We start from the raw sequence: 14607 nt of genomic DNA, 5'->3' as shown, positions 1-14607 counted from the left end.
GTAGTGGATGAGTTTGAGCTCGTAGTCGGGCAGGATGTGGTGGCACTCTTTGACGTCCCTCCAACCCCAACTTTTGACCCCAAATCCCCGTTTTTTCACCCAAAACCATATTTTGGCTCCAAAAACGTCCATATTTTGACCCAAAATCCCCGTTTTTTCCCCCAAATCTCGCCGACCTTGCTGTCGTAGTGGATGAGTTTGAGCTCGTAGTCGGGCAGGATGTCGCGGCGCTCGTTGACCTCCTCCAACCCCAACTTTTGACCCCAAATCCCTCATTTTTCACCCCAAAACCCCAAATTTTGATCCAAAAACCCCAAATTTTGACCCAAAATCCCCGTTTTTTGCCCCCAAACCCGCCGACCTTGCTGTCGTAGTGGATGAGTTTGAGCTCGTAGTCGGGCAGGATGTCGCGGCGCTCGTTGATGTCCTCCAGGGCCATCCTGACGGCCGGCAGGCACGCCTGCCCGCCCGGCCAGCCGCCGGACATCGGGAACAGCGCCCCCACGTGGACGGCCTTCTTCCCTGCGCCGGGCAGCGGCGGCCACCCCAAAAGCGACCCCAAAAGCGACCCCAAAAGGGCCAGCGGGAGCCACGGCGTGGCCACCGCCATGGTTTAGCGCCGGGAGGGCATGGTGGGGGTTGGGGGATTTTTTGGGGTTTTTTTGGGGGGGTTTTTTTGGGGGGGTTTGGGGTTTTTTTTGGGGTTTTTTTGGGGTTTTTTTTGGGGAGGGTTTGGGGTTTTTTTGTGGGGTTTTTAAGGGGTTGGGGGTGGGGCGGTGATGGCGGAAGGGGGAGGGGAGAGGGGGGGTTGGAGGGGGGGTTTGGGATTTGGGAGATTTGGGGGAATTTGGGGGAAAAAGGGGGAATAAAAGGTGAAATTAGGGGAAATAAGGGGGAAAAAAGAGGAAAAAATGGGGAAAAAATGGGGAAAAATGAGGGAGAAAATGGGAAAAATGAGAGGGGGAAAATGGGAAAAATGAGAGGGGAAAATAGAGAAAAATTAGGAAGGGAAAATGGAGAAAAATGGAGAAAAATTTGGGGTTTTTTGGGGTTTTTTTTGGGGTTTTTAGGGGGAGGGTTTGGGCTTTTTTTGGGGGTTTTTTTGTGGGGTTTTTAAGGGGTTGGGGGTGGGGCGGTGATGTCAGAAGGGGGAGGGGAGAGGGGGGTTTGAGGGGGGTTTGGGATTTGGGGAGATTTGGGGGAAAACGGGGAAAAATAAAAGGGGGAATTAGGGGGAAAAATGGAGAAAAATAAGGGGGGAAATGGGGAAAAAAAAAGGAGAAAAATGGGGAAAAAATGAGGAAAAAAATGAGAAAAAATGGGGAGGAAAATGGGAAAAATGAGAGGGGGGAAAATGGGAAAAATGAGAGGAGAAAAATAGGGAAAAATTATAAGGGAAAAAGGAGAAAAATAAGGGGGGAAATGGGGGAAAAAAAAAGGAAAAAATGGGGGGAAAAAAAGAGAAAAAATAAGAAAAAATGAGGGGAAAATGAGGAAAAAATTAGGAAGGGAGAAAATGGGAAAAAAAGGGAAAAATTAGGAAGGAAAATGGGAAATTTTTGGGATGGGGAAAGGGGAATTAATGGGAAAATTTTGGGATGAGGAGGGAAAAAATGGGAAAAATCGGGAAAAAAAGAGAAAAATCGGGAAAAAATACCGGGAGAAGGAGGGGGAAAAATCGGGATGAGAAGGGGAAAAACGGGAAAAAAATTGAGAAATTCGGGAGGGAATTGATGGGATGAGGGAGATGGAAAAAATCCCGGGGGAAAAAGAGGGAAAATTGGGAAAAATCGGGGGAAAAAAAGAGGGAAAAATCGGGAAAATGGAGGGGAAAAATTGAGGTGAGGAGAGGAAAAAATGGGAAAAATCGGGAAAAAAAGAGGGGAAAAATCGGGATTAGGAGAGGAGAAAATGGGAAAAATGAGGGGAAAATGGGAAAAAATCGGGGGGAAAACGGGAAAAAATCGGGATGAAGAGGGGAAAAATGGGGGGAAATGGGAAAAAATGGGAAAAAATCGGGGGAAAATGGGAAAAAATCGGATGAGGAGGGGAGAAAATGGGAAAAATTAGGGGGAAAATGGGGAAAAAATGGGGAAAAAATAGGAAAAAATTGAGAAAAACCGGGGGGGAAATGGGAAAAAATCGGGATGAGGAGGGGAGAAAATGGAGGAAAAATGGGAAAAATCGGAAAAAAGAGGGAAAAATGGAGAAATGGGGGAAAAAAAAAGCGGGACCGTAAAAGGACGGGAGGGAGGGAGGGGAGAGGGTCGGGGGGAGGGGGAGGGAGAGGGACGGAAAATCCCAAAAAAAAAAGAAAAGATGGAGAAAGGGAAGGGGGGGAAATTCGGAATTCGGGGCGGAGAATCCGGCGGGGAAGGAGCCGGGGGGTGAGGAGGAGGAGGAGGAGGAGGAAGGCTGGGAAATGGAGGAGGAGGAGGAGGAGGAGGAGGAGAGGGGAGGAGGAGCGAGGAAGGCTGGGAGGAAGAGGAGGGGGAGGGGAGGAAGGCTGGGAAATGGAGGAGGAGAGAGAGGGGAGGAGGAGAGGAGGGGGAGGGATGAAGGCTGGGAAATGGAGGAGGAGGAGCGAGGAAGGCTGGGAGGGAGACGGGAGGAAGAGGAGGGATGAAGGCTTTAAAAAGGAGGAGGAGGAGGAGGGAGGAGGAAGAGGAGGAGAGGGAGGAGCGAGGAAGGCTGGGAAATGGAGGAGGGAGAGGGGAGGAAGGCTGGGAGGAAGAGGAGGGGGGAGGGGAGGAAGGCTGGAAATAGAGGAGGAGGAGGAGGAGGAGGAGGAGCGAGGAAGGCTGGGAGGGAGACGGGAGGAAGAGGAGGGATGAAGGCTTAAAAAAGGAGGAGGAGGAGGGAGGGAGGAGGAAGAGGAAGGGAGGAAGAGGAGGGGGAGGGGCCCCCGGGGCGGTTTTGGGGTCCCACCCCCCAAGGGAAGGGAAATTTGGGGCGGGGGGGGGGGTGGGGGAGGGGCGCGGACTCACCTGAGGAGGGGGCGGTGAGCTGTGGGGGGGAGGGGAAACTGAGTCACGCAGAGATCCCCCCCCAAAAAATCCCAGAAATTTTCCCCCAAAAAATCCCAGAAATCCCCCCAAAATTCCAAACCCTCCCCCCGCCAAAAAAATCCCAAAATTGCCCCCAAAATATCCCAGAAATCCCCCCAAAAAATTCCAGACATTCCCACAAAAAAAATAGCAAAATTCCCCCCCCCAAAATATCCCAGAAATTCCCAGAAAATTCAGAAATTCCCCCCAAAAAATCCCAGAAATCCCATGAAAAAAATCCCAAAAATTCCCCCCAAAATCCCCTAAAATTCCAGAAATTCCCCCCAAAAAGATCCCAAAATTCCACCCCAAAATATCCCAGAAATTCCCTCAAAAAATCCCCAAATCCCCCCAAAAATATCCCAGAAATTAAAAAAAAAATCCAAACAGAAATACTCTCCAAAAATCCCAGAAATCCCCTGAAAAAAATCCCCAAAATTCTCCCAAAAATCCCCTAAAATCCCAGAAACCCCCCCCAAAAAAAATCCCAAATTTCCCCCCCAAAATATCCCAAAAATCCACCCCAAAAAATCCCAAAATCAACCCCAAAAATCCGAGAAATCCCCCCAAAAATTCCAGAAATCCCCTTAAAAAAATCCCAAAATTCCCCCACAAAATATCCCAGAAATTCCCAAAAAAAATCCAGAAATCCCCCCCAAAAATCCCCAAATTCCGCCCCAAAATATCCCAGAAATCCCCACTAAAAAAATTCAGAAATTCCCCCCCCAAAAAATCCCAAAATTCTGCCCCAAAATATCCCAGAAATCCCCTGAAAAAAAATCCCCAAAATTCCCCCAAAATCCCAGAAATCCCCCCCAAAAAAAACTCCTAAAATCCCTCCCAAAAAAACCCAAAATCCCCTCAAAAATCCCAAAAGTCCACCCCAAAATATCCCAGAAAATCCCCCCAAAAAATCCAGAAATTCCCCCCCAAAAAAATCCCAAAATTCCCCCCAAAAATCCCAGAAAGTCCCCCAAAATTCCCCCCCCCCCAAAAATCCCCAAAATCCCAAAAAGAATTCCCAAAATCCCAGAAATTCCCACACAAAAAATCCCAAAAATCGCCCCCAAAAATCCCAGGGAACCTCTCTCAAAGGGAAACTGAGTCACGCAGAGAGACCCAAAAAAACCCCCAAAAATCCCCCCAAAAAAACCCAAAAATCTCCCCCTAAAAATCCCCCAGGGGAAACTGAGTCACGCAGAGACCCCTCCCCAAAAAAACCCCAAGAACCTTCCCAAAAGACCCCAAACCCCAAAGACCCCAAACGCCTCAAAGCCCCAAAACCCAACCCCAAAACCCCAAAAACCTCAAATCCTGAACCCCCCAAAATGCCAAATCACTCAAAATCCCAAATCCTCGAAAGACCCCCAAAAACCCCATAAAAAACCCAAACCCCCCAAACCCCAAAAACTCCAAAATCCCAACCCCAAATCCCTCAATCCCAAAGCCCAAATCCAAAATTCTCCAAAACAAAAAAACCCTAAAAACCCAAAAACTCCCAAAAAACCTCCAGGAACACAACCCCAAACCCAATCCCCCACACCCCAAAAACTCCCAAACCCCAAAAAATCTCAAACCCCAAAAACCCCAACAGCAAAACCCAAAACCCAAACAAAAAACTCTAAAACCTCCAGGAACCAAACCCCAAATCCTCCAAAACCCCAAATCCCAACTCCAGGAACACCCCAAGGATCTTCTCAGAAGATCCCAAAACCCCAAATCCCAAAACCCAAACACCAAAACCTCCAAACCCCAAATCCCTCAAAACCCCAAACCCCAACTCCAAGAACACCACAAGAACCCAAACCCCAACTCCAAAACACCACAAGGACCTTCTCAGAAGATCCCAAAACCCCAAAAACCCTAAACCCAAACCCCCAAACCCCAAAACCCCAATACCCCAAAACCCAAACACCAAAACCCCCAAACCCCCAAATCCCTCAAAACCCCAAATCCCAACTCCAGGAACACCTCAAGAACCCAAACCCCAACTCCAAAACACCACAAGAACCTTCTCAGAAGATCCCAAAACCCCACAAGAACCCCAAACCCAAACCACCAAACCCCAAAACCCCAAATCCCAAAACCCAAACACCAAAATCTCCAAACCCCAAATCCCTCAAAACCCCAAATCCCAACTCCAGGAACACCCCAAGAACCCAAACCCCAACTCCAAGAACACCACAAGAACCTTCTCAGAAGATCCCAAAACCCCACAAAACCCCCCAAAAAACCCCCAAAAAAACCCCAAAAACCCCAAAACCCCATAAAAACCCCATAAAACCCCAAAACCCCACAAAAACCCCAAGGACTGACGCAGGCACTGGGGCTTGGGGTCGCTCCAGCGGCCGCTCTTGGTGCAGTTGCTGCGCGCGGCGCCCACCAGGCGGAAGCCGGGCAAAGCCCCAAACCCCAAAACCCCAAATCCCAAAACCCCAAAAATCCCAAAACCCCCAAATCCTCCAAACCCTAAAACCCCCCAAACCCAAAACCCCTAAACCTCAAATCCCAAAAACCTGAATAAAACCTGAAACCCCAAAAACCCCAAATCCTTGACCCAAATCTCCCAATTCCAAACCTCAAATCGCCCTGACTCCAAATCCTCCACACCCTAAAACCCCCAAACCCAAAACCCCAAAACCCAAACCCTACAAATCCCAATCCCCCTATCCCCCAAAACCCCATAAAAACCCCAAACCAAATCTCCCAAACCCAAGCCCCAAACCCTGAAAACACCAAAAACACCCTCCAGGAACCCAACCCCAAAAACCCATAAAAACCCAAAAAAACCCCAAAAAACCCCAAAAAACCCCAAAACCCCAAATCCCCCAAACCCCAAACTCAATCCCCCAAACTCCGAAACCCCATAAAAACCCCAAAACCCCATAAAAACCCCAAAACCCCATAAAAACACCAAACCAAATCCCAAATCCAAGCCCCAAGCCCCAAAACCTCATATAAAACCCTCCAGGAACCCAACCCCAAAACCCCATAAAAACCCCCAAAAACCCTCCAAAAAACCCCATAAAAAACCCCAAAACCCCATAAAAACCCCATAAAAACCCCACAAAAACCCCAAGGACTGACGCAGGCACTGGGGCTTGGGGTCGCTCCAGCGGCCGCTCTTGGTGCAGTTGCTGCGCGCGGCGCCCACCAGGCGGAAGCCGGGCTGGCAGGAGAACCTGGCCCAGGTGCCCTCCACGGGGACGCGCTCCATGGCCCCCGCGGCCACCTGCCCGTTCTCCAGGCTCAGGTGCACCTTGGGACACGTCCGCACTGCGGGGACAGCGCGGCGTCACGGCGGGGACCCCGAAATCGACGTGGGGTGGTGGCCCCAAAATCGACGTGGGGTGGTGGCCCCAAAATGTGGACACTGGTGAACCCCAAAATGGAGGTTGGGTGGTGGCCCCAAAATCAACGTTGGTGGTGGCCCCAAGCTGGACATGGGGTGGTGGCCCCAAAATGTGGACATTGGTGATCCCCAAAATGGTCATTGGTGAACCCAAAATGGAGGTTGGGTGGTGGCTTCCAAGTGGATGTGAGGTGGTGGCCCCAAAATCGACATTGGTGGTGGCCCCAAAATGTGGACATCGGTGAACCTCAAAATGGATGTGGAGTGGTGGCCCCAAAATGGAGGCTGGGTGGTGGCTTCAAAGTGGATGTGAGGTGGTGGCCCCAAAATTCACATTGGTGGTGGTCCCAAAATCTACATGGGGTGGTGACCCCAAAATGTGGACATTGGTGAACCCCAAAATGGACGTTGGGTGGTGACCCCAAAATGTGGACATTGGTGAACCCCAAAATGGACGTTGGGTGGTGACCCCAAAATGTGGACATTGGTGAACCCCAAAATGGACATTGCTGAACCCAAAATGGAGGTTGGGTGGTGGATCCAAAATGGAGGTTGGGTGGTGACCCCAAAATGTGGACAGTGGTGATCCCCAAAATGTGGACATTGGTGATCCCCAAAATGTGGACATTGGTGAACCCAAAGTGGAGGTTGGGTGGTGGCTTCAAAGCGGATGTGAGGTGGTGGCCCAGAATCGACGTTGGGTGGTGGCCCCAAAATCTACGTGAGGTGGTGGTCCCAAAATGTGGACATTGGTGATCCCCAAAATGGACGTTGGGTGGTGTCTTCAAAGTGGATGTGAGGTGGTGGCCCCAAAATCTACGTGAGGTGGTGGTCCCAAAATGTGGACATTGGTGAACCCCAAAATGAACATTGCTGAACCCAAAATGGAGGTTGGGTGGTGACCCCAAAATGTGGACAGCGGTGAGCCCCAAAATGGAGGTTGGGTGGTGGCCTCAAAATTGATGTTGGTGGTGGCCCCAAAATGGCCGTTGGGTGGTGGCTTCAAAATTGATGTTGGTGGTGGCCCCAAAATGGCCGTTGGGTGGTGGCTCCAAAATTGATGTTGGTGGTGGCCCCAAAATGGCCGTTGGGTGGTGGCTTCAAAGTGGATGTGAGGTGGTGGCTCCAAAATCAACGTTGGTGGTGGCCCCCAAGGTGGATGTGGGGTGGTGACCCCAAAATGTGGACAGTGATGAACCCCAAAATGGAGGTTGGGTGGTGACCCCAAAATTGATGTTGGTGGTGGCCCCAAAATGGAGGTTGGGTGGTGGCCCCAAAATGGCCACCTGGCCGTTCTCCAGGCTCAGGTGCACCTTGGGACACGTCCGCACTGCGGGGACACTGCGGCGTCAGCGTGGTGGCCCCAAAATCTACGTGGGGTGGTGGCTTCAAAGTGGATGTGGGGTGGTGGCCCCAAAATGTGGACATTGGTGAACCCCAAAATGGACATTGGTGAACCCCAAAATGGCCACCGGTGAACCCCAAAATGGCCACTTGGCCGTTCTCCAGGCACAGCCATCATGGTCAAAGCGATGGGCACGGTGATGGTGATGATGATGGTGATGGTGAAGGGATGGTTGTGGTCACGGTGATGGTGACGGTCACAATGGTCATGGTGATGGTCATGGTGGTCATGGTGATGGTCATGGTGATGGTCATGATGGTCACGGTCATGGTGACGGTCATGGTGGCCATGGTCATGGTGATGGTCATGGTGATGGTCATGGTCATGGTGGTCACGGTCAAGGTGATGGTCATCGTGGTCACGGTCAAGGTGATGGCCAAGGCAATGGTGACGGTCGAGGTGATGGTGGTCAAGGTGATGATGATGGTGGAGCTCAGGGTGATGATGGGATGGGGACATTGAGGGGATGGGGACAAGGTGGGGACATTGAGGGGACGGTGACATTGATGGAATGAAGACCTTCATGGGATGGGGACAAGATGGGGACATTGAGGGGGATGGGGACAAGATGGGGACATTGATGGGACAGTGACATTGATGGAATGAAGACCTTCATGGGATGGTGACAAGATGGAGACGTTGATGGGAAAGGGACATTGATGGGATTCAGACGTTGATGGGATGGGGACAATATGGAGACATTGATGGAATGTTGACAAGATGGCGACGTTGATGGGATGACAACCTTCATGGGATGGGGACATTGAGGGGATGAGGACCTTGATGGGATGGTGACAAGATGGAGGCATTGATGGGATGGTGACCTTGATGGAGATGGTGACAAGATGGTGACGTTGATGGAGATGGTGACAAGATGGTGACGTTGATGGAATGGTGACAAGATGGTGACGTTGATGGGATGAAGACTTTCATGGGATGGAGACGTTGATAGAATGAGAACTTCATGGGATGGTGACAATGATGGGATGGTGACAAGATGGAGATGTTGATGGGATGGTGACAATGAGGGGATGGAGATGTTATGGGATGGTGACAAGATGGGGACATTGAGGGGATGGTGACAATGATGGGATGGAGACAAGACTGAGATGTTGATGGGATGGTGACAATGATGGGATGAGAACATTGATGGGATGGTGACAATGATGGGATGGAGACAAGACTGAGATGTTGATGGGATGGTGACAATGATGGGATGGTGACACGATGAGATGTTGATGGGACGGTGACCTTGATGGATATGATGACAAGATGGCGACACTGAGGGGATGGTGACAATGATGGGATGGTGACCTTGATGGAGATGATGACAAGATGGCGACACTGAGGGGATGGTGTCACCCGGGTGGCACTCACGGCAGCGGCTGGGGTGGCCCATGGCCGTCCAGGTGCCGTCGCGCTGGCACTTGCGCACCTTGGGCCCCACCATGGATGGGATGGGGACAGGGATGGGGACAAGATGGAGACGGTGATGGGATGGTGACCATGATGGGATGGTGACACGATGAGATGTTGACCTTGATGGAGATGGTGACAAGATGGGGGACATCGAGGGGATGGTGACATTGATGGGATGGAGACAAGATGGAGATGGTGATGGGACGGTGACCTTGATGGAGATGGTGACAAGATGGAGATGGTGATGAGATGGTGACAATGATGGGATGGGGACAAGATGGAGATGGTGATGAGATGGTGACCATGATGGGGACATGGAAGAGATGAGGACCTTGATGGGATGGAGACAAGATGGTGACATTGAGGAGACGAGAACCTTGATGGGATGGAGACAAGATGGAGATGTTGATGGGATGGTGACCTTGATGGAGATGGTGACAAGTTAGGGACATTGAGGGGATGGTGACAATGATGGGATGGGGACAAGATGGAGATGGTGATGAGATGGTGACAATGATGGGATGGAGACAAGATTGAGATGTTGATGGGATGGTGACAATGATGGGATGGGGACTTGATGGGATGGTGACAAGATGGAGATGTTGATGGGACGGTGACCTTGATGAAGATCATGACAAGATGGTGACAGTGAGGGGATGGTGACAATGATGGGATGGAGACAAGATGGAGATGTTGAGGGGATGGTGACAATGATGGAACGGTGACAAGATGGCGACACTGAGGGGATGGTGACAGTGATGGAATGGAGACAAGATGGAGATGGTGATGGGATGGTGACCTTGATGGAGATGGTGACAATGATGGGATGGTGACAATGATGGGATGGGGACAAGATGGAGATGTTGATGAGATGGTGACCATGATGGGGACATGGAAGAGATGAGGACCTTGATGGGATGGAGACAAGATGGAGATCTTGATGGGATGGTGACTTTGATGGAGATGATGACAAAATGGTGACGTTGATGGGATGGTGACATTGATGGCATGAGGACCTTGATGGGATGGTGACCTTGATGGAGATGGTGACAAGATGGGGCCATTGAGGAGATGAGAACCTTGATGGGATGGAGACATTGATGGGATGGCGACAAGATGGAGACGTTGATGGGATGGTGACAATGATGGAACGGTGACAAGATGGTGACATCAAGGGGATGGTGACAATGATGGGATGGAGACAAGATGGGGACATTGAGGAGATGATGACAACGATGGGATGGAGACAAGATGGAGACGGTGATGGGATGGTGACAATGATGGAGATGGTGACAAGATGGGGACATTGATGGGATGGTGACAATGATGGGATGAGGACCTTGATGGGATGGGGACAAGATGGAGATGTTGATGGGACAGTGACTTTGATGGAGATGATGACAAAATGGTGATGTTGATGGGATGGTGACATTGATGGCATGAGGACCTTGATGGGATGGTGACCTTGATGGAGATGGTGACAAGATGGGGACATTGAGGGGATGGTGACAATGATGGGATGAGGACCTTGATGGGATGGGGACAAGATGGAGACATTGATGGGATGAAGACTTTCATGGGATGGAGACGTTGATGGAATGAGAACTTCATGAGATGGTGACAGTGATGGGATGGGGACAAAGACCCCAGGTGACATCCGGGTGGCACTCACGGCAGCGGCTGGGGTGGCCCATGGCCGTCCAGGTGCCGTCGCGCTGGCACTTGCGCACCTTGGGCCCCACGATCTCGCGCTCGGGCCGGCACACGTACTCGATCTCGTAGTCGAAGGGCAGGAACCGGACGCTCCGAACCTCGTCCGGCGTCAGCCCCCGGTACCGGATCCCCCCGTCCCGCGGAGGGTGGATGATCTGGCAGCCTGGGGACACCAAAAATGGGGTTTGGGGACAAAAATGAGGGGTTTGGGACAAAAATGTGGGGTCGGGGATGGAATTATGGGGTTGGGGACATCAAAAAATGTGGGGTTGGGGATGAAAATGTGGGATTTGGGGTTGGGAACACCAAAAAAAGTGGGGTTGAGGACACCAAAAAATGTGGGGTTGGGGACACCAAAAATGGGGCTTGGGGACGAAAATGTGGGGTCGGGGATGGAATTATGGGGTTGGGGACATCAAAAAACGTGGGGTTGGGGATGAAAATGTGGGATTTGGGGTTGGGGACACCAAAAAATGTTGGGTTTGGGACACCAAAAATGGGGTTTGGGGACAAAAATGCAGGGTTGGGGATGGAATTATGGGGTTGGAGACACCATAAAAGGTGGGGTTGGGGATGAAAAATGTGGGATTTGGGGTTGGGGACACCAAAAATGAGGGGTTGACCCCAAAAATTTAGGATTGGCCCCAAAATTTGGGGTTGGGGATGGAATTATGGGGTTGGAGACACCATAAAAGGTGGGGTTGACCCCAAAAATTTGGGATTGGCCCCAAAATTTGGATTTCAGGATGGAATTATGGGATTGGAGACACCAAAAAATTTGGGATGGGCCCTAAAATTTTGGGATTGGCTCCAAAATTTGGGGTTGGGGATGGAATTATGGGGTTGGAGACGCCATAAAATGTGGGGTTGACCCCAAAAAATTTGGGATTGACCCAAAAATTTGGGATTGGCCCCAAATTTTGGGGTCGGGGATGGAATTATGGGATTGGAGACACCATAAAATTTGGGATTGGCCCCAAAAAATTTGGGATTGGCCCAAAATTTGGGAATTTGGTACCTTCGGTGAGGTTGACGTGGACGGCGCCGCGGGCGGAGCCGGCGAGGAGCAGCAGCAGCAGGGGGGGCAGCAGCGGGGGTGGCATCTGTCATTAATTAATAATTAATTAATTAAATGGAGTTTTCCCGATTTTTCGTTGCGCTCGTTTAATTAACCCGTGGAATAATTAATTAATTGGTGTTAAATAAATAAAATTTTCTCAATTTTTAAATTCTGCCACTTTAATTAAGCAACACCTAATTAACCCCTGAAACAACTAACAATAATAATAAATCATTAATAATTATTAAGTAATTAATAATTGTAATTAATTAGTTATTATTTTTATTATTTATTAATTATTTTTTATGTTTTCTCCTTTAATTGCTACAGCCCAATTAACCCCTGAAACAATTAAAAATAATAATAAATAACTAATAATTATTAAACAATTAATTAGTAATTTTAACTAATTAATAATTATTTTTATTATTTATTAATTATTTTTATTTCTTCTCCTTTAATTACCACATCACATTTAACCCCTAAAACAATTAACAATTATATTAACACTACCAACTATTAATAATTATATAATCATTACAAAAAACTTAATAGTTAACAAATCATTAATAATTAATTAATTAATAATTATTAGAACTGAGACCAGAGTGGGGGAGGGGAAGGATTTGAACCCCTCCCCCACCTCTCCATCCCTTCACTCATTAATCCTCATTTGCATAATCCTAATTAAACCCCGCTGGGGGAGGGGCCGCCTCAAGGCCACACCCCTTTGGCCACGCCCCCCAAAAAGGAAAAATTGGGGAATTTTGACCAAAATTTGGGACATTTTGGGCCAAAATTTGGGAATTTTTTGGGGAGGGGCTTAGAAAGGGGGGAGGGGCTTGGAAGGGGGAGGGGCAAAAATGGGGGAGGGGTCCCCAAATGTGTGGGGGAGGGGCTAATTTGGGGACCCCTCCCCCATTTTTGCCCCTCCCCAATTCCAAGACCCCTCCCCCAATTTCTGCCCCTCCCCCCACTCTGAGACCCCCTCCCCCCAACTCTCAGACCCCTCCCCCATCCCAGACCCCTCCCCCAATTTCTGCCCCTCCCCCCACTCTGAGACCCCTCCCCCAATTTTTGGGACCCCCCCCCCCCGCCAAAATTCCACGGCCCCTCCCCCAACTTTTTTGCCCCTCCCCCAAATTTTTACGACGCCCCTCCCCCCATAAACCCCAGACCCCTCCCCAAAATTTTTCCCACCCCTCCCCCACCCCAAATTTTTTCGCGACCCCCCCCCCAAAAAAATAAAAAAAAGTGGGGAGGGGGCGGTGGGGGAGGGGCGGTTCTTACCTCGCTCGATCTTCCCAAAATTCCCCTTCCAAAAATCCGGGAAAAATCCCAAAAATTCCCCAAAAAATAAAAAAATTAAAGTGGGGGAGGGGCGGGACCCCTCCCCAAAATTTTATTTTTTTTGGGGGGGGGGGGGGGTCGGGGATATTCCCACGGGTGGGGGAGGGGCGGGGATGGAGCGGCGAGGATGCGAAAAAAAAAAATTAAATTAATTAAAAGCCGGGGGAAAAAAAAAAATTAAAATTAATTTTAAAAATTAATTTGGGGGTTTTCCCAGGGTGGGGGAGGGGCGGGGGTGGATTTCGGGGTTTCCCGCCCAAAAAATTTGGGGTTTTTGGGGGGTCCCGGCGGCTTCGGGAGGGGCCTCGGGCTCGGGAATCACCCGCGGGTGGGTGGGGGAGGGGCGGGGAAAGGGGGAGGGGCCAAAGGGGGGAGGGGAGGGGGAGGGGGAGGGGCCGGAGACGCCTTTTGGGGGGGGGTTGGGGGGTTTGGGGGGGATTTTTGGGGGGTTTTGGGGTTTTTTGGGGGATTTGAGGGGATTTTTAGGGGGAATTTTGGGATTTTTGGGGGGTTTGGGGGGAGAATTTTGGATTTTGGGGGGGAATTTTGGGATTTGGGGGTCTGGGGGGGAATTTTGAGGTTTTTGGGGGGATTTTGGGGGTTTTTAGGGGAATTTTTGGGGATTTTGGGGTTTTTAGGGATTTTTTGGGGATTTTTAGGGGGAATTTTGGGGGATTTCAGGGGAGAATTTTGGATTTTGGGGGGAATTTTTGGGGTTTGGGGGGGAATTATGGGGTTTTTAGGGGAAATTTTGAGGTTTTTAGGGAGATTTTGGGGTTTTTAGGGGGATTTGAAGGGAATTTTGGGGTTTTTAGGGATTTTTGGGGGATTTTTAAGGGGAATTTTGGGATTTTTGGGGTGTTTTTAGGAGGAATTTTGGGATTTTTGGGGGGTTTGGGGGGATTTTGAGGTATTTGTGGAGAATTTTGGGGATTTAGGGGGGATTTGAGGGGAGAATTTTTGATTTTTGGGGGGATTTTTGGGATTTGGGGGGTTTTAGGGGGATTTGAGGGGAATTTTTGGGGGATTTTGGGGTTTTTAGGGGGAATTTTGGGATTTTTGGGGGATTTGGGGGGGAGAATTTTTGATTTTTGGGTTTTGGAGGTTTTGGGGGGAATTTTGAGGTTTTTGGGGGGATTTTGGGGGTTTTTAGGGATTTTTGGGGGATTTTTAGGGGGAGTTTTGGGATTTTTAGGGGGTTTTGGGCGGGAGAATTTTAGATTTTGGGGGGAATTTTGGGATTTCTAGGGGGTTGGGGGGG

The 14607-nt window shown here is 49.9% G+C and overlaps 1 protein-coding gene across 1 annotated transcript; it reads right to left on the bottom strand.

The window, feature by feature from the left end:
• Positions 1–2983: 2983 nt before the first annotated feature.
• Positions 2984–13679, bottom strand: LOC135292090 (gamma-aminobutyric acid type B receptor subunit 1-like). The gene is made up of 5 exons (XM_064406327.1): positions 13287–13679; positions 11955–12039; positions 10896–11099; positions 6135–6323; positions 2984–3006 (listed from the first exon to the last, which is right to left on the bottom strand). The coding sequence occupies exons 2-5, from the start codon at positions 12037–12039 to the stop codon at positions 2984–2986; spliced, it is 501 nt and encodes a 166-aa protein (XP_064262397.1). The 5' UTR covers positions 13287–13679.
• Between the last annotated feature and the right edge of the window lie 928 nt (positions 13680–14607).

This window comes from Passer domesticus, unplaced genomic scaffold, assembly GCF_036417665.1.
Source record: "Passer domesticus isolate bPasDom1 unplaced genomic scaffold, bPasDom1.hap1 HAP1_SCAFFOLD_196, whole genome shotgun sequence".
Lineage (NCBI taxonomy): Eukaryota > Metazoa > Chordata > Aves > Passeriformes > Passeridae > Passer > Passer domesticus.
This window is presented reverse-complemented; position numbering and strand designations above follow the sequence as displayed.

Bases quoted from the DNA above. Each gene is read 5' to 3' on its own strand.
- LOC135292090 (XM_064406327.1), bottom strand. From the start codon at position 12,039: ATGCCACCCCCGCTGCTGCCCCCCCTGCTGCTGCTGCTCCTCGCCGGC. The intron at 6,324-10,895 runs GTGAGTGCCACC...CTGTCCCCGCAG, and splicing joins GGGCCACCCCAGCCGCTGCC to TGCGGACGTGTCCCAAGGTG. The intron at 3,007-6,134 runs GTCAGTCCTTGG...TCCCCCCCACAG, and splicing joins CCCCAAGCCCCAGTGCCTGC to CTCACCGCCCCCTCCTCAGG.